This window comes from Giraffa tippelskirchi, chromosome 3 (genome assembly GCF_054371585.1).
Source record: "Giraffa tippelskirchi isolate mGirTip1 chromosome 3, T2T-mGirTip1v1.2.pri, whole genome shotgun sequence".
In the NCBI taxonomy this organism is placed as follows: Eukaryota; Metazoa; Chordata; class Mammalia; order Artiodactyla; family Giraffidae; genus Giraffa; species Giraffa tippelskirchi.
Window position 1 is genome coordinate 71833010 of NC_137277.1, and position 20762 is coordinate 71853771.

The 20762-nt window shown below is 33.9% G+C and overlaps 1 protein-coding gene across 8 annotated transcripts in view; it reads left to right on the forward strand.

Annotated features, from left to right (window-relative positions):
* Positions 1-20762, forward strand: part of CALCRL (calcitonin receptor like receptor) — a 127451-nt gene that overhangs the window by 68198 nt on the left and 38491 nt on the right. For 4 of the 8 annotated variants that reach the window (XM_081579435.1, XM_081579441.1, XM_081579434.1 and 1 more), the window contains 7 exons: positions 7520-7610; positions 7786-7874; positions 9103-9194; positions 11792-11927; positions 14421-14531; positions 14623-14735; positions 16157-16248. In XM_081579435.1, the coding sequence (XP_081435561.1) occupies positions 9141-9194; positions 11792-11927; positions 14421-14531; positions 14623-14735; positions 16157-16248 (506 nt within the window). In that variant the 5' untranslated portion in view covers positions 7520-7610; positions 7786-7874; positions 9103-9140. Of the gene's footprint in view, positions 1-7519; positions 7611-7785; positions 7875-9102; positions 9274-11738; positions 11928-14420; positions 14532-14622; positions 14736-16156; positions 16249-20762 lie in introns of all 8 variants that reach the window. The other 4 variants (XM_081579436.1, XM_081579437.1, XM_081579442.1 and 1 more) reach the window with 2 other exon arrangements.

Genomic DNA, 20762 nt, shown 5'->3' on the forward strand with positions numbered 1-20762 from the left:
TGTCTTAAATGTTGCGAAATCATTCCTTTTTAGAATCTCATGAATGTCTCTTATGGACTGTGTATATAAGCACTGAACTAAGTCTCTAAAATCAGCGTAAAATTACCACTCTCTAACTTGATGAATATTTGCATTGACAGCACAAATTAGGTGAAAGTAATTGCTCAATAAATAGAGTAAGATGACAAACTGAATTTCTAGAGGCATTTCGTCATCTAAGTTGCATTTTAAAGTGCCTAAGAGTGAGACAATACATATGCTTTTTATTTTGGTACTTGAGCAGAATGGCAAGTCTGAATTGTCAAGCCATTTACTAATGTAAGTTAAAAAAAAATCACAATATTTCTAAATAATATATGTTAAAAAAAAAGTCACAACATTTCTAAGGAAAAGAATTAAAATGAAGAAATTGTATGAAAAAAATGTGCTTTATGAATAAAAATAAAATGCAATGCAATGAATGGATGGTTAAGTAAAATAACTGAAAAGGCAAAATAGAAATGTATTCTGCACTTATTAATCCTTAATTATCAAAATAAAAGACTCCATCCTCTAAGTCATGATCGTCCAGGGCAAAGGGGCCCAGATACAGGGTCAGAGATTCCGAGTTCTTAAATTGGTGTCAGCCCTAAATATCTATGTGACCTTGGCCAAGTCACTAAAACATGTATGATAGACTTTCCTAGTTCATTCAGTTGAAATTAGTGTTGTAGTGACAAATTGTTCTAACATGGGTTGAGACGATCTCCTGGAGAAAGGCATGGCTACCCACTCCAGTATTATTGCATGGAGAATCCCTTGGACAGAGAAGGCTGGCAGGCTACAGTTCATTGTGTTGCAAAGAGTCAGACACAACTGAGCAACTAACATTTTCACTTTTTTCAGTAATAATGATAATAGCAAGAGCTAATGCTTTTTGGGTATCTATTATAAAACAAATTCTTTACATTATCATACAATTTAACACACTGACAAGAAGAGTTATGAGAAAAAATTCTAGGAAGCACTGATTCCGCCACTACTTGTACACCCACTTTGAGGACAAGAAATAGACTTTAGTGAGTTTAAGTTTGTAAAAGCTTAAGCTTGTAGTTATGGCTCTCTGACTCCAGCATACATCTAACCAGGATGCAAGAGAAAATAAGAAGCTAAAGATCAAGTTGACTATTTATTCTCTAGTAGGGTAAGTTCAGTTCAGTTCAGTTGCTCAGTTGTGTCCAACTCTTTGTGACCTCATGGACTGCAGCACGCCAGGCTTCCCCGTCCATCACCACTTCTGGAGCTTGCTCAAACTCATGTGCATCGAGTCAGTGATGCCATCTACTTTCTACTCTAGTTAGATAAACCATGCAGAAAAAAGTTGAGTTGATTTTCTCCAAATCATAGAGCAATTTAAGAGCAGCTGGAAAGAGATTCTCTTAGCTAATGTGATTGCCTTGCAGTATTAATGAATATACAGACAGTCTCCAACTTAACATAGTTTGACTTTATGATAATGTGAAAGCAATACGCATTCAGTAGAAACCCTACTTTCTTTTGAATTGTGACCTTTTCCCAGGCTGGCAATATGTGGTATGACATTCTGTTGTGATTCTGGACAGGGCAGAGAGCCAAAGTTCCCAGTCATACACAAGATCATGAGGATAAACAGCTGATACAACCATTCTGTACTCATACAATTTTCTGTTTTTCACTTTCACTACAGTATTCAATACATTGGGCTTCCCTAGTAGCTCAGATGTAAAGCATCTGCTTGCAGTGAAGGAGACCTGGGTTCAGTCCCTGGGTTGGGAAGATCCCCTGGAGAAGGAAATGGTAACCCACTGCAGTATTCTTGCTTGGAGAATACCATGGACAGAGGAACCTGGAAGGCTACAGTCCAGGGGATTGCAAAGAATTGGGCACAACTGAGTGACTAACACTCACACTCAATACATTACATGAGATATTCAACACTTGATTATAAAATAGTATTTTTGTTACATGATTTTGCCCAACTGCAGGCTAATGTAAGTGTTCTGAGTATGTTTAAAGTAAGCTATGGTATTTGGTATGTTAGATGTATTAAATGCATTTTCAACTTATAATATTTTCAATTTATGATTTATCAGGACATAGACCCATGATAAATTGAAAAAGATCTGCATTCTAAAGTTAGGAGGAAGGACTGGCCAGTTGGCAAGCAGAAAATTACCACGTAGTTTTGATGGGAAAATTAATATTTTATAAGGATAAGGATTTCTAGTTAGTTTTTTCTCACAGCTCTAGCAAATTGCCATAAATTTAGTAGTTTGAACAACACATGTTTATTATCTCACAGTTCTATGGGTCAGAAGCCCTATGGGCTTGGCTAGTTTCTCTATTTCAAGTCTCACAAGGCCAAAGTCAAGTGTTGGCAGAGCTGTGTTCTCTTCTGAAGGTCCTGGAGAGTATATGCTTCTGGACTCATTCAGGTTGTTGCTAAATTCAGTTCCTTGAGGATGTCCAGTTGAGGTGCACATTTGCTTGCTGGCTGTTGGCTTAAGGGGCACCTTTGTCTCCTAGGGTCTGGTTTCTGGCCCTTGCACATGAGCTCCTGCATGGCATAGCCAGCAACAGTGGATCAACTCCTTTTTGTTGCTATTATCTTCTGCTTCCTTCCTTCTGCTGCACTTTGGACTCTTCAACGTTATCCTTCTATTTGAAGGGCTTAGTTTAGGCCTACCAGGATAATGCATGAAAATTTAGAATAATCTTCCTATTTTAAGATCTATTACCTTAAAATCACAGATTCTGGGGATTATGTATGGGAATCTTTGGAGGCTCATTATTCTGCCTATCACAAGATTCTGTCTGTACCACTGGTTCTCAACTCAAGTTGCATATTCCTGCATCACCTAGGAAACTTGATAAAAAGCTTATCCCTTGGCCACAATCAAGATGCACTGAACCTGAATCTTTTGGAGTACAATCTGGGCAATGACTTTTTAAAGGTGTCAGAAAATTATAATATGTTTGAGACAGCTGAGAACATCCTACAACACCAGATTTCTTCAACTTGATTGAATTCATTTTGTAAATAACCTACTCAAAACCTACTATCTGTGTACCCCCTTTATACCCCCAATTTGCTAGGGTTTGAAGTCACAGGGATGAACATGTCTGGGGAGTAATTTCCTTGGTTCTGTCTCACTGCAGCAAAAATTTGAAGTGATGTACTTACCAGTATTATAGCTCAGTTTTATTTAGAAAGCAAAGGAAAATACATTCTCAAGGCATGAGGGCGGCCAACCCAAAAGACGGGAAGAGAAGAGAAGACCCCAGCTCAATTTTGGCTCCTCTCTTTATGTTTTTTTCTCCTCCCCTTGAGCCTGCCCTATGTAAACTAGGCTAACTAGAAGGCTGTTTGCTTCACCTGAGGTCCTCACTCTGGTCCTCGGACCTTCCTTTATTCTATTTTCGTGGGTTTTCCCCTTCTTTGTCTTTTAGCCACTGCTATTTTGGACTCCTTTTTCCTATCCTAACTACCTAACAAATATGATGCACGTCCTATTCTTCATGTGCTCACAATCCAGAGGCACGAAGAGTATAGAGTAATAATTATATTACATGCAATGTTTTAACACATATATTTGAATAACTTGCCCTGCAAGTTCTGAGGTAGTAATTGTGCCTGGGAACACTGCAGAATATTTTGCTTGATTTATACTTAACAGCACTTTTAAAATAGTCTGGCCAGCACGTAGAGACAGAGGAATATAAGTGTGTCCAGGTTTCAGCATGGCCAAATGAGGATGATGTGTTTTTATTGTGCTTCCCAAAATTTAGCAAGCCAAGAATTTCCTCGGGTGCGGACAAAAAGTACTCCCACGTTCTTCTGAAGGTTCTGATTCAAAGTTTCTGTTCTGGGGCCTAGACATTCTAACGTGTTCAGCAAGTTCTGGGGATGATTCTGATACAGGTGATCCATTAACCCTCACTCTGTGGAACCCTGGTGTATGTTACAAAAGTGATTTGTTACTTGTTCATTCAATAATGAAAGCCTCAAGACTTACTATTAAAAAAAAAAAAAGGCTTAATAGTTTGAATTTCTTACATCCCAGTAACAGATCTTCAAGAAAGAGAAGTCTCTTTATATTTTAATTTTCTTACTGCTTCACGTATTAAAAGTGTTAGGAACAGTCCAGGTCAAGATGGGGGTGGGGAAATAAAATCTTACAGGGCATTTCTTTCTCAAAGACTCTAGTGGAATTAAAGATGGTAATTAGCAGGAATCATTCTAGCACAAAGACTTAGGTTTTGCCAAAAAATAAGCAGTGAGAAGATAATAAAAAGTAACCAGGATCTTGTACTTGAACACTTTTCTAGTGGCACAGTCTGTTCCACATAGTGTGAATGAGAGAAAGAAGTTGGCATTTGCCATAGACAAGTAAGATATGGGGAGTGAAGGGTGCTTTTTCCTTGTTTTGAATCCGGAAAAATGGAGCTTGTTTAATATGCCATAAAGGAAGGCAAGTACTTGGACAGGAAACAGCCTCACTTTGCTCACACAAAGTTTCAGGATACTTAATGGCAAATTAGATATTTGTGGGAAATGCTTCTGTTAGCCAGTTTTATAGTAACTGGATAAATAAATGGAGGAGAGAACATGGCTTAAGGCCTGTGACAATCCAAGATATTTTGGAAATGGAGGAGTGGAAGATGAAAATTGGTTTTTTGTCTTAATTTTGGAGTGAACATACACTTTTAATATTACGGTTAGATGAGCCAACTAAAAATAAGAATTTTTACTAAGAAAAATTTATGAAAAGTGTGTACATGTATAATAAAAATTTGAGAAAATAAGAAGCAATTTTGAAAGGCACTGGATTTATGTTTTTGTGTTCTGGTAAATGATTAAGTCACACTGATTTATTATGTTTAGGTAGAATAAAACATTTTTTTTTTTACACTGATCAAGCCAAGAAGATTGGTTAAATTTTGTGGATTTGGAAACACAAAACTGTTAAAAAAAAAAGGAGAACTGCCTTGTGTTGCTCATCTACTGCAGTTTTAAGAAATGAACCCAGAATGATGCTACACAAAGCAATGAGTGACTAGGAAGCTATATTTCAAAAGTTATTTGAGGTCTTAAGTCAAAGTTCTTTCTGTGATGAAATACGTCATTTAAATTTTATTTTGGTGATTCTTTGAGCAAGAAGCTTGCAGATTATTTATAAACTATTTTTTATTTCATGTATACAGTAAAGAAAGTTATTTTATTTCTAATAGTAAAACCAAATCTTCTCTTTTAATTTTGAGCTGTGATAATAGTATTTACAGGATCTGTGAGACTAGGCTAGCAGTTAAAAAGAGAAAATGCCAGTAACTACTACTAGTACCACTGTGATTACAGATTCACTTACAAGTTTAAAGTAGAGCTTTCTCAGTTTTGAAGAAGTGCTTTTCCTGTTAAACAAACCTGAGCTCACTTGGAAAATCCACGGGCAGAATTAGTCATTTAATTTGACCTCCTTTAATTATGTACTTGATCTTTATTCAGAATTAAATGGGAACTACTATATTTCAGCAAGCAATGTGAAACTCAATTGTCAACAAATAATTTAACTAGATATGAGAAATTTACAATGATTTACTTAACATCTTTGGTCAATTAATATAATGTGAACTTCAGGAAAGATAAATCTGGAATAAGCTAAACATAGAGGAGAGAACCACTTGCTAAATGAACATATGAGAAGCTATATACAAAGAACCAGTGAGTTGGTTAAGTATGATTAATTGTAAGCTGAGGCATACAGTTAAGCATACTTCTGACAATAATCATGCCATTATACTCATAAATATGAGGCTTAATCTAAACTGACCTTCAGATGTATCTGCAGTGGCATTATTTGTATGCCCAGTCACGATTCTTACATTATTGATGTAAGAATTGATGTAAGATGCAAGAATCTTGGTAAAAGGGGTGATTCTTCCATCACTAGCATTTTCATGCCATATGTCTGCCAGGAAGGAAATTTGATAAATCCTTTGTAGGGTAGAAGACTCAAGCAAATTGGATCACTGCATGAAATAGACATTACTAGATCTAAAGAGTACTAGTAAGTATCCACCATGTTGTTGAGAAACTGCCACCCAAACTTGCTGCTTAGAAGTTTGATAAAACCGGGGATCATAAACCTGCCCCCTTAATTAGGAATACTACAAATTTACACAGTACAGAATATAATCGTGTTCTTAGTAGTCCACTTTCCAGATCACTAGGGAATAGGGTGAAGTAAGAAAGCTACAAAAATGGAATTACTTGCACTGACCAATATTTTGTGAGTTGGATAAACTCATCTTAATTATTGGTGCCAGGATGATCCTTTGAACACTAAGAGATATTTCACCGAGATATTTTTTGGAATTCTGATTTTGAAACCCATTAGCCAAGCAACAAAAATAGCTGCTAGTGTTGCATGAAGTGTTTTTCAAGTATGTTGGATATAGGAAAACTTCAAATGTTTTTTGAGGCAACTTTTCCTTCAATTTTTGAGCCCAGGTACACATTGAGGGTAATTCAATCCTGCATTGTGTAAATCATTAAAGCATTGTTCCATAAAAATCTGATTTCCAAATTAAATAATATTCCTTTACATTTTCATTTGCAACTTTGTATTTTATACATATTTAATACAGAAAAAACGTGGACTACTAATATTTTAAATTTAGCTTAAGCTTTATGACTTCTAAAGACAGTACGGTAAACTACTGTTTATTCAATCCAAATACCCAACCAACCACTGAACTCCAAAAATGAATAAAAGACTTTTATTTTGTAAGAAAGTAAACATGCTGAAGTTTCCCCTCAATTTTCAGTGTCAGTATAGATTCAAACACTACTTACAGTCTTCTAATAAAAGAAATGATAATTCACTGATAGTTACAGTTAGTGTTCCTGCTTGTAAGCTTAAACTCCTAAAGTACTTTATTGCTTCATTTTTTCATTTATTCCAGACACAAAGAAAAGAAAGATCAATATGGTTTCTGTCTGTGAGGAACCACATCAGCTAGGGAATTAGACTTAAATAACCAAGACTAACACATTCCAATAAATATTAGATAAAATGGGTAGCCGTTTCCTTCTCCAGGGGATCGTCCCAACCCAGGGATCAAACCAGGTCTCCCACATTGCAGATGGATTCTTTACCATCTGAGCCACCACGAAAGCTCAAATTATTCAAACGAAGTTTAAAAGACAGTTTAATTTAAAAGTTCTTTTATTGTATTCTAGTTTTTTGATATTTACTTAAAATAGTCAATTGCTCAGTGTTTCAACCATCCTGGATAAATGAAAATTGACATAAACTTCTCCATATAGTGGAAAACAACAAATATTTGTGAAAAAACTCAAATATTGTAAGCAAGAGATTTTAAAAAATCAGAGTAGCTTAATAAAAATATCATCTTACTAGTGACATTTTCTTTGAAAATTTTAAATTATCATGGAAATGATTTTGTTCATTGAAATAAAATTATTATATCAATATTTCAGGTCATGACCTCCAGATTTAAGACATTCTTCAAGACAATTTTGAATATGATCCAAGAGAAAATGTGATTTGAGTCTGGAGACAATTGTGAATGTAAGTATCAGAAAATTAGATTTTTCTCATGGTACAATGTAATAAAAACTAAAATATCAACTCATTAATCATTAAATTGCAAAAACTTTGATTCATTGTTTTCTCTCTATTGCAACATGATTTTTTAAATCTAAAATTAATGTAATACTTTATTTTTTGGTTGTATTTTTTTAAGTTCAGCTAATCTTAAAAACCCAGTGTAGCTGACCGAAAAGAAAACTTTACTTGGAAGATTGCTGCAATAAAAAGAGAAGTTTCTTTTAGGTAAGTCATTGATGAGGTCAAGCAGTGGCATAGATTCTGTGTGCTAGTTAATGGTGTGCTCTCATTGCATGCAATAATACAAATGATAAGTAAAATGAAGAAAAGATTTTTATAATTCTTATTCTAACATTTGCCCTGTAATAGAAATCACATTTCCTAACGAAATTAAATCTAAGTTCATAGTTCACTGGCAAATATTCATTGATTAGATTTTTATCTCCTTTGAAAAATATTTTTAACTCAGCTAAATTATATTTTGTGACTAAACCATGGTCACTTATATCTCATTAAAATGCTACCAGAGTAGATTGCTGAGGGAACTTCTGGAGAGTAAGTGCCATACACTTTACTCCTGCAATGTTTGCCTCTTAGAATTAAGAAGTTAGCAGGGATCTATATCTAACATTACAAACACTTGACAGAAATACTTTTATTTGCTATTGTCCATATCCTTTAAATTTATTTTAGTAATATAGATGGGTTAGGGAACTATTTTTATTATAAAAAGTGAACCCTGCAGTAAAGAGTAATTTCTATTAAAGTCCATTTTTTATGACTTATAGATGATAGCTTTCAAGGAATGGGCCCAAATTCAATTTTTCCCTTAAACTGTTGAAGAGTCATAAAATTAAAAATAAGATTAATACTTATTGGAAATAAATAAGCTTTATAGTAAAATATGCTATCAAAAGTTGTGCTTTTATGTCTTGTGAGACTTTGATACTTTTTATCATTTTATCCTAATTTTTTAATCCAAATTTTGGTAAAGATAAGGATATGTAAAATAGATTACCAGTGGGAATCTGCTGTATGACACAGGGAACTCAAACCTGGGCTCTGTAACAACCTAGAGGGGTGGGATGGGGTGGTTCATGACGGAGGGGGCATATATATACCTACGGCTGAATCATGTTGATGTTTGACAGAAACCAAAAAAAATAAGATGATTTCTAATTATTTAAAATTACATCTGTAAGAGGCTTTCCTGCTTGAAAAGCTACTAAATTAAATCATAATGTATTTAATTTAGCTCTTTAGCAATTTAAACCATGATGCTTTTAATATTTGTAATTCATAAAACTGTTAATCAAATCCTTAAAGCTAAATTATTGTGTTGGTTTTATTTTTTGGTTTTTTTTATCGTGAGGTTTAAAAGAAATTTCCATTAGAGCCATGTATATTTATTTGATATATATTACTGAATTATATTTTTTATTTTCTATTGCAGTTTAATTTATATATATAGCATATTTCATTTTGGCTTTAATGATGGAGAAAAAGCTTTTCCTGTCTTTTCTGTTCCTCTTGCCTTTTTTCATGGTAAGCATAAATTTCTCTAATGTATCCCCTTACCTATGATTATTTCTGTTTTAACTTCTAATATACCCATCATTGATAAGTGTTAATAATACAAAATTACATACATATAGTTATTTGATGCATAAATAAAGTGTACTTTTATATCTAATCAACACAGCAATAATGCATTTTCTTTCAGTGTACGCTTTATAGGCCTTTAGTCCTGTAACAGGCACCCTAGTATTATGTTGCATTGGGAGGGGTGGTATCAAAGTGAGGAAATATGCTAGATACAAAAGTGCAGACACCAGAGGAAAGTAATTACTAGAGTTTGAAAAAAAAAAAAATGGAATGGCTGTATAGCACAGTTATACATAATAGATGAAATATTTTCAATCAGACCTGCTGATTCTGAGTGTGCTATGTTAAAAAAGCAATTCCAGCCTGTTGATTTTCTTCCCATTCTGCCAACTGATTGACTTGTATTGACTGAAAAGCATTTTGGAACCAATCACTATGTTTTAAATTAATTTCCTCATCCATTCATTCAAATAAGTATTAAATGTCCATTTTCTGACAGGCATTGATACTAAGTTTTGGGCAGATGTGTATATGAGTATGTGCACTCCGGCATGCCTCTGCATGTATATGCAGGGGAGGTGGGGCTGGAAGTGGAGAGTAGACTGAAGATGACTAAAAAGCAATTGCTGTGCTAGAGGGGCTGTATGCTTTATACATTTAATGTTATTTTTATTTACAGAAATATTTTGTTCCCATTTTTCTCCTTTATTAAAGCAGTGACTATACTCTTACTACAACAACAACAAATACTCTTATCATATGTATGAGAAACTGAGAGACATAATCTCGTCGAACTCTGTGCCAGCAAATAATTTTCCTGTGGTGTTTCCAAGTAAACCCCAGGAAGAGTCAAGCAAACAGACTCAAGAAAAATATAGAAAACCTAAGTGGGAAAAAAGCACGACTACATTCCTGTTAGCATTTGTATTTAAAAACATTCTCAAGTCTAGGAGCAGTCCAGATTCTACACTTCTCAGATGTTATCTTAGGTAAACAGACTAGAATTCAATAAACAGGACTCCTGTTTCTTCGGCTCCCACCCTCAACTGATCATGCCAATGAGCTGCACAGGCCAAAGCTGGTTCCCTGCAGGTAATTCTGTAACAGATTACCAACCTGATTACTGTAATTTAAGGAATCGTGACCGTTTCTCTTGAATTCATTCAGACAACATGCATATCTGACTTTTAAAGTAAGAATAAAAATGATATTGGTTTTATGCAATTCTAAAAACTGAGAACAGGAGAAAAATATTTTTCCTTGATGTTGTAAATTTCCATTTTTAACTTGTGCAGCACAACAACTGCATAAATCTTTGTTAAGAAATTCTAACCAATCTAAGAATGAAAGAGTTAATGTTGAATGGTGGTGAGGTGATGGGAAAACTAGAGTGGTACCACACACTTAGGGACTATTGCTATTTATTTTACATTTAAATTAAGTTCAACTTACTGCTAGAGAACAGCAGTAAGAAAATTAAGAATAAGGAATCAACATAGGAATAGAAAAATAACTATTTATGGAAAATATATAGGAATAATGCAAAAGCAAAGAAGAAAAAAAGTTGAAGAGAGGTTTATATAGGCTTCATGCTATGAAATAAGGAAAAAACGTCATGTAGAAACTAAAGTCGGAGAAGGCAATGGCAACCCACTCCAGTACTCTTGCCTGGAAAATCCCATGGACGGAGGAGCCTGGTAGGCTGCAGTCCATGGGGTTGCTAAGAGTCGGACACGGCTGAGCGACTTCACTTTCACTTTTCACTTTCATACATTGGAGAAGGAAATGGCAACCCACTCCAGTGTTCTTGCCTGGAGAATCCCAGGGACTGGGGAGCCTGGTGGGCTGCCGTCTATGGGGTCACACAGAGTAGGATACGACTAAAGCGACTTAGCAGAAGTAGCAGCAGCAGAAACTAAAGTGTAAGTGAAACTTAAAATAATGCTACTAAAGTGGAAGAATATAAATATAGACCTTGTCTAAAACATTTATTGATGTGCATACAATTAAAATTCTATTAGCCAACAGCATAAATGAACTAGTCATTGTTTTATCAAAATGTAAATATAAAAATGGCAACAATTTTGAGCATTTACCATGTGCCAATACTTCCCCTTCGTTATCTTGATACTATTTTAACCTATTTTACAATAAGAAAGCAGAGGTTTTGGTGGGGCTGTGTGGTAGGGTGGAGGTTAAATATCTTTTCTACATTGCCAGGTTAAAAAGGAGAGGTGGAGTTTGAATAGAGCTGTCTGCATTCCAGAAAGCTGGCCTGGAGCTGGCCCCCACAGGCTCTGAGGGGAAACTGTGGACTGTACTTCCCAGTGCTGCCACTGGCAACTCTTGGTGGTGGTTGGATATTGGACGTGGTGGGGATATTTACACCATGGAAACTGGCAAACACTGAAAGTCAGGAAGTTCCCCCCGGAGCCTGTTGACCATGCAGCACATCACCGTACTTACTATTTTTCACTGTGACAGACTGTCTCTAACATTCTCACAATTCTGAAATTTTATTTTCTTTAATGCCCTAGATTCTTGTTATAGCAGAATCAGAAGAAGAGAACCCCAGTGACTTAATTCAGCTGGGTGTTACTAGAAATAAAATCATGACGGCTCAATATGAATGTTACCAAAAAATTATGCAAGACCCTGTTCAACAAACAGAAGGTAAACATGACTAATTTTAAATGCATTTGTTATAGTTTATAAGAAAACTACCCCATTACATCATTGCAGGTCCCTTAGGTTCAATGACTTTGATCTTCAGTTTATGTGATCTATATTTCTTTTTTTCACAAACTTCTTGATAGGAGCTTAAAGTGACAATTTTTTTTTGCATAACACCTACTATGTATAGTACATTTGGTAGCAAAGTTAATGAAATCCATGAATTTCTGTTTCCATTAGATATTTTTAAGGTATTTTTGAAAGATTTATTGAAGGCCTACTACGTGTCACATATATGCCTTAATTCTGAGTAGCACAAGTAGAGTTGCCAGATTTAGCAAAACCAAAAAGAAAATCCAAAGCACAAAAACACCATGTATTTTACCTGGCAACCTTAAAGACAGGATTATCTTTAAAATATAAAATGCATGTCATGTCAATGTATGGCAAAAACTACTACAATATTGTAAAGTAATTAGCCCCCAACTAAAATAAATAAATTTATTTAAAAAAATATATAAAATGCAAAACTCATAGTGGAACAAAGTAAAATATTTAGATATTTAGATATTTTTAAATCAGTAGAAACAAATAATTTAGGGAGAAAATAGTTATAGTATAAAACATGCTTGTTATATACATCATATGTTAAAAGTAGGTTACTGTTAATATTTGTAAGTGTCAAAATGAACTTGCTTGTGAGAAAGAGAAAAAAAAGCATTTTTCTGTATTGATCAATTCTTGGAATCTTAATCTAACCAATATAAATTGTCCAACTTAAAAGCAGTTTGATATATCTGTCCAAGTATTTTTATTACAATATATATCCAGTTAAAACATATCTCTAAAATATGTCAGACAATGACAAGCTATCTGATATTAGTTCAGTAGGGACTGCATTATCAAATACTGGAGAAGGAAATGGCAACCCACTCCAGTATTCTTGCCTGGAGAATCCCAGGGACGGCAGAGCCTGGTGGGCTGCCGTCTATGGAGTTGCACAGAGTTGGACATGACTGAAGCGACTTAGCAGCAGCAGCAGCATTATCAAATAGTTAAAATCTGTGTACAAATTCTGTGCTAACTGATCTGGCTTCTCACTTTATTCCATTAAAGTCTAAGTGTTATTAGTTTAAAATTATTGTATTAATGCCTTCCAAGTGATCTAGATATGTGTGCAAGCTAGCTTCAAATCTAATTTCTTAATAATAGAAATATATTTATGAGAGTTTTATAATAAAATAATTTTGTGATAAAGTTCAGGATCACTACATAATAAATCATCCTCTTGGAGATTCATAACGTTCTCTGTAATTTTGAACACTGTAAAAAATCCTGCAATGAAGAAATGTGTTTAACTTTGTGTTTTCCAAATCTATTTGACCACAAAAACTTTTTTAACAGAAGACCTTTTCATGTCTCACTCAAATGCCATATAACACAGCTGGGAAAATTCTAGACCTTTCCATCTATCATGTAGTTAGTGTTGTGGAATCTTTTGAAACTCTGTAAGGACTTGTCTAAAGTGCTTTCTAAAATGGGATCAGGAAAATTTTCTCTGATAGGGTACAAAATGTATTTTATTTGGTAATAATGTGGATGCAAGCTATTTAAATAAAGAGTTTGAAATCACAGGAGGGAAAACAGACTATATGAGTTTTATTTTTAATTAGAAATATTTAGATTTTCAGGCCAATAGAATGTTTTCTACTTCTGTGAAGCCTAGATTGATTCTGAAATTGCTGTGCAAATCTGTTAATAATAATAAATGGCTCATGCAACATTCAAGTTTCTATCTATGTATGCTTATGGCAAAAAATTACCCTCTTTGATTACGGACTGTTATATAACTTTAGAAAGTTTTAGTCATTTTATTTCCCTATGCCTTTAAACTGTTTTTTTTCATGTAAGAGGTTCTTTCTTTTAATGTAGGTAAGAAAAGAATGTGAGATTAAATACTTTTACTTCATTTGAAAAGAAAAGGAGAGAAAAATAAGAGCTAGAATTTGGTGGAAAGGCCTAAATAAGTGTGTGTCAGGGTTAATGTGGTAAAATAGGAAATATTGGAATGTTCATTTGTTCACCTCAAAAAATACTATAACTTGCCCTAAGAATACAGTTTCTAAAATAAAACACATTTCCAATTTCCCATATTTTTTGAATTCCAAAAATAGGGACACTAATAAACCAATACTTTATGGTTAAGGAAAACCAGCAGAGACCATGTAATTTATTGGCTAGATAGCTACCTTTGAGAATGAGAATTAAAGCTAAACATATATTTGTTTAGATATTTCTTAATTTAACAATTAGTTATTCTAATAATTACTTTGTGAATAATCCAAGTAGTTGTTATAAAGATTTTATATGATGTCTTCATTTTCAGTAGACAGTCTGTATTCCCTGTTAGTGTATGTCAACCATGAAGACTTCATGTATTTCTGTATAACTAGAGGGAGGTTAGTAAGCCCTAATTTTTACTCTCTCCTTAAGGCATTTATTGTAACAGAACCTGGGATGGATGGCTGTGCTGGAATGATGTTGCTGCAGGAACGGAATCAATGCAGCACTGCCCTGATTACTTTCAGGATTTTGATCCTTCAGGTAAAAGCAGAAATTTATAAAGAAATCTCCTTGACATCTATTTAATAAACCCTCAGTTAACTAAATTACTATTTCCTTTTCAATATTAAAGAAAAAGTTACAAAAATTTGTGACCAAGATGGAAACTGGTTTAGACATCCAGCAAGCAACAGAACATGGACAAATTATACCCAATGTAATGTTAACACACATGAGAAAGTGAAGGTACGTAATAATTATAAATTCAAACTGAATTTACACTATCTACTTTAAAAGTTAGTTACTGATACAATACCGGAGAAAATTTAGCTAGTGTTCATTCATTCCACTGTAAAGCCTTTTCATAATAAAAACAGTCAAGAAAAATATCTTCATAGAAATAATTATTATACATTTAGTCATTACACTGAAGAAGCAATCCAGCTAAGTAGTTGTCTATTTACAAGTCAGTGTCTCAGTACTGTAGTTTAGAATTTTCCAAAGTAAACATACTTTAAAAGTGTAAGAAAAAAGACATTTTCATCTGTGGTGGAATTCCTATAATTACACTCAGGAATTGTGTTCAAGAGAAAAAGACAACAAGCCCAGCGGGGTTTAAACAGACCTATCTGTCCCAGCCAAAGACTTTCATCCTGACTGGCTGTTAGGTCACCCTCACTGGCATTCCCACTTTTAATGTCCATCATACATTAAAGTCAAGGTTAGCATAGTTTGTCATAACAATAAAGTTTTGATACAGAATGCCTGCACGTATCTGCACATGTGTGTATGTGGAGGCCGTTTGTCACAGTGATTAAAACTAAGTTCTGGTTTCTCACTTCCTGTTTCTACTCTTTATCAACTGTGACCCTGGGCAAACTATAACATCTGCCTCAGTCCCTTCCCGTGTAAAATGAGGATAATGAACCCATCCTCAAGGTTTTCACAGGAATTGACTAAATACAAGGAAAATATTTAGGAAACTAACAAGTCTATGGTAAGCATTTGATAACTGCCAGCTCTCATTATAAATCATGTACTCTTTATTTATTCAGAGAAGGGTTTGAACATATATATATATATATAAATACACATTAAAATGGTAAGTTACAATAGACTAAAAACAAAAATCAAAGAGATAAAGTTAAAACCAAGAAAAATAATATATTTGTACAGATCAGAGGCCCTTATACATTATTATAGTGAGATTTGTTTTGGAGCATCAAATTTGTCAAATGGAAAAAAGAAACCTAGTTGGGAAAAAAGCCTTACCTGGTGTCTAAATTAAACAAACAAAAAATCATCAATTTAAGGTGCACAAACTGATGGAGTGAAAATTGTCAATGTCCTCCAAAATTTAAAATGCTGGTTTCACATTTTATAAACTTAGGTCAATAAATTTATTTCTTCATATGTTTAATATGACTTCTAACTTCTTAATTAAAAAGAGCAATTTATAAATTTTGATATCACCTGATAAATTTTTTAAGATATTCTTCATTCAAGGTGTATTCAAATACTTATTGGCTTGCTTGCTAAAGGCTTAGGTTATCAGATCACATGTTTTTAAAAACAGATGTTATTTTATTGATTTGAAGCTTATACACATGTAGAACTATAGCATTGATATTAGCATTAATTAATTTTTTTATTCATACAAATTACAGACTGCACTGAATTTGTTTTACCTGACTATAATTGGACATGTATTATCTATTGCATCACTGCTTATCTCACTTGGCATATTCTTTTATTTCAAGTAAGTACATGCAAAATATTTTTTTAATTTACTGATTATCTTTGGTGAATGCAATGTCATATCCATGTTTATGTCATGTGCTGATAAAATACATGAAATATAGATGATTTATAATGTTTAAAATAAATTGATATTTAAGATAATTTGAAATATTTTGACTTTATCTTGACTTTATAAAATATAAAGAAAGGAGATTGATGAACTGTCTGAAGCTTAACTTGCCATGCAGTAAGAAAGGAACCAAAATCAATATGCAAACCTATCTGTATTTGCTTTGGAAATTGTGAAATATTAGAGGCCTTCCCAATTAAATTTTCAACTTCTTGGTCAATTTTACTATCAGTATACATGGTACATTGTAAGAACTGTATCTTGTGCAAAAAATAGCAATGACATTTAATATATACTATTAAAAACAATAATTTCAATATTTGTGGCTAGGTTAATTTTCCTGGTGATGTGGGGATAATCTTTAAAATGGTTAAATTATGATTTGAATTTTGCTTGCAGTTTATTCTTTTGGAAGCTGGAGGGAGAGTCAGTTCCAACTTAATTTTTAATAAAAATATAGTTGATTTACAATGTTTCAGGTATACACCAAAGTGAGTCAGTTATATGTACATACAGGTGTCCGTGTGAGTGTGTGTGTGTGTATATGTATATATATATATGTATATATATATACGTATATATATATATATATGTGCATGTGGCAATGTGTGTCAAGTCACTTCAGTCATGTCTGACTCTTTGTGACACTATGAACTGTAGCCTGCCAGGCTCCCCTATCCATGGGATTCTCCAGACAAGAATACTAGAGTGGGTTGCAATGCCCTCCTCCAGGGGATCTTCTCAATCCAGGGATCCAAACTATGTCTCTTATGTCTGTCTCCTGCATTGGCAGGCAGTTTCTTTACCACTAACACCCTCCTTGGAAAGCCTGTATGTATGTATGCATGTATATATACAATATATATACATGTTCTATGCTGTGCTTAGTCACTCAGATTCAACCCAGAGTTTGAATCCAGGTCTCCCGCATTGCAGGCAGATTCTTTACCGTCTGAGTACCAGGGAAGTCCAAGAATACTGGAGTGGGAAGTCTATCCCTTCTCCAGGAGATCTTCCCAACTCAGGAATTGAACTGCGGTTTCCTGCATTGATGGCAGATTTTTTACCAGCTGAGCTACCAGGGAAACCCAAATATATGCATATGTATACACACACACACACACACACACACGCACACACACACACACACCATCTCTCACCATCTCCAGGAGATGCATACTTATATACACACACACATCTCTCACCATCTCTAGTATATATGCATACTTATGTGTATACACACACCATCTCTCACCATCTCCAGGAGGTGGTGAAGGACAGGGAAACCTGACGTGCTGCAGTCCATGGGATGGGGTCACAAAGAGTTGGATACAACTAAGCGACTGGACAACATCAATATACACACACATATTCTTTTCAGATTTTTTCCTACTAGAGGTTATTATAAAATACTGAATATAGTTCCCTATGCTATACAATAGGACCTTATTCTATTCTATGTATAGTAGTGTTATCTGTTAATCCTAAATTCCCATTTTACCATTTTACCCTCCTCTTCTAATTTCTTAATTCTATCCATTAGCTGTGATTTTCTGAATTGATAGGAAAGTAAATTCTAAAACATGCATGCATTATCTTATACGTTAACATGGTCCTCATAAACATGATGACCACTAGTAATTACAGAATGCAGTGTAAAGAGTAACTGTGCTTTATTGTATCATCACTACTGTCACTGTCATTGTCTCTCTCTTACTCTCTTTCCCCTGCTCTCCTTCTCCCTCCCCCCTACTTCTCCTCCTTCTTCTTCTCCTCCTTCATCTTCTTCAACAATTATCTTTGAACATGATTCAGAACTGACTACAGTAATAGCACATCAAAATAATTCAAATCCAAAAATTATTAGATAACTGGATGTTAGGTTTGTTTTTAACTGGAACACCAGCTTTTAGCCCACAGTTCATCATAATTCAAAGTACAACAAATAATATATGAACTAAATGATTATCTTCCATGGGTTCAAAATCATAGGGTCTAGAGATTGTATCATAATTTCTGTTTTTGGAAACTTGTACCTCCTTAAGAACCTTAAACATGAATTACTTTGGGGAATTTTAATGGCACTTTTGATTTAAGACATTATCTAGGCATCATTAGAAACTAAAAAAATTCCACTCTGAATAAAATTAATTCAACATTTGTGTACATTTTAAAATGTGACTTTCTTACAAAATTGTATAAAAATGTATCAAAATAAGTTAAAGAGAATTTTTACCCTCAAATATGGAAAACATTTCTTAAAGAATTAAATTTACAATTAATTTAATTTAATCTAAATTGCCATTAAAATTTAATTGCCATTTGAATTCAATTGCCAATTGAATTTAATTGCCATTAAAATTCCCCAAAGTAACTCATATTGAAGGTTCTTAAGGCACAAGTTTCCAAAAACAGAAATTATGATACAATCTCTAGATAATTTGTAACAAATTATCAAAAAGTTCTTGCTCAAAACAAGTTGTCAATTCTTAATCACTGCCTTTATAATTAATTACATAATATCAGTTGCTTATATACAGTTAAATAAAACTTCATGTCTTTACTCTTGAATGTATTCTTAGCTTATGTAAGATGTGAAATGAATACTTTGAAGTATGAAAAGCTTCATTATGACTGTCTAATAGATTAAAACATGGAAAATAAACCATTTTCCAAAGTGACAATTTTTAAAGAAAGCCCTCAGTTCTACAGTGATAAATTATGCCAATTGACAAACTGAAATAATACTGCTGATGTTAACAAATTTATTGGTAAAATATGGCACTAAAACTTGGCTAATATTTAATTTTGTAACTTTAAAACACAAAATGAAATTAAAATTTCAACATCTCACTATTAGTTTAAGAAAGATATGGTTCCTTTTTCTTCTTTGCTCCTGAAAGCAAAATCTTTACAATTTATAAATGTATCTAAATTTGAAAAAACAACTCTTTTGGATATTAGAACTAAATGATACACTGAAATCTATGCAGTGCTTCCCAAGTGGCTCAGTGGCAAAGAATCCACCTGCAGTGCAGGAGCTGCTGGAGGTGCTGGTTTGATCCCTGGGTTGGGAAGATCTCCTGAGTAGAAAATGGCAACTCACTCCAGTATCCTTGCCTGGAAAATTCCGTGGAGAGAGGAGCTGGTAGGCTACAGTCCATAGGGTTGCAAAGAGTCAGGCACGATTGAGAGACTCAGTATGCATTCAAGAACTCAGATACTTAGTTCATTAAAATTATACATTACCACACATACAGACACAAAGAGAGGATTAATTTAAATGTAACTAATATTAGCTAAGATTCTTTTTTATTTTTTAAGTGGAGGAAAAATGCTTTACAAGATTGTGTTCGTTTCTGCCGTACAGCGATGCAGATCAGCCATAATTATATGTGTATATATACATATACGTATATGTATATCCTCCCTCTTGAGCCTCCTTACTTTCTCGCCATTCCACTCCTCTAGGTCTCACAGAGCGCCAGACTGGACTCCCTGTGTTAGACAGCAACTTCTCACTAGTTATCTATTTCACGCATGATAGTGCATATATGTCAATGCTATTTTTGTCATTCATTCCACCATCTCTTTTCCCTGATGTGTCCACAAGTCCATTCTCTACATCCCTATCTTTATTGCTTCCCTGAAAATAGGTTCATCAGTTTCATTTTTCTAGATTCCATATATATGCATTAAAATACAATATTTGTTTTTCTCTTTCTGAGAGAACTCACTCTGTATAATAGACTCTAGGTTCATCCACTTCACTACAACTGACTCAAATTCATCCTTTTTTATCATGGAGTAATATTCCATTGTGTATATGTACCACATCTTCTTTATCCATTTATATATCAATGGATATCTAGGTTGCTTCCATGTCGTGGCTATTGTCAATACTGCTGCAATGAACACTGGGATACAAGTGTCTTATAGAATTGTGATTTTCTCAGGGTATATGCCCAGTAGTGGAATTGCTGGGGCATATGGTTGATTTATTCCCAGTTTTTAAGGAATCTCCATACTGTTCTCCATAATGGCTGTATCAGTTTTCATTCCCACCAACAGTGCAGGAGGGTTCCCTTTTCTCCATATCCTCTCCAGCATTTGTTTGTAGATTTTTTTGATGATGGCCATTTTGACTAATATGAGGTGATACCTCGTCTTTTCATGCATTTATTGGTCATAAAATTCTTTTTTTAACATGGAAATTTTATGACTATGATTAGGAATAAAATAGATCATCCTCTACCCTAAGAGATCATAAGAGTTATTTAAGACTATTTTAAATATCTTCTTGGAAAAAAGGTATGTTCTAAATATTTCTAACCTCAGGAAGAAGAATGTAAATATTAACTAAAAACAAACTATAATCTTGAGAAATAAGAATTGTACTGAGA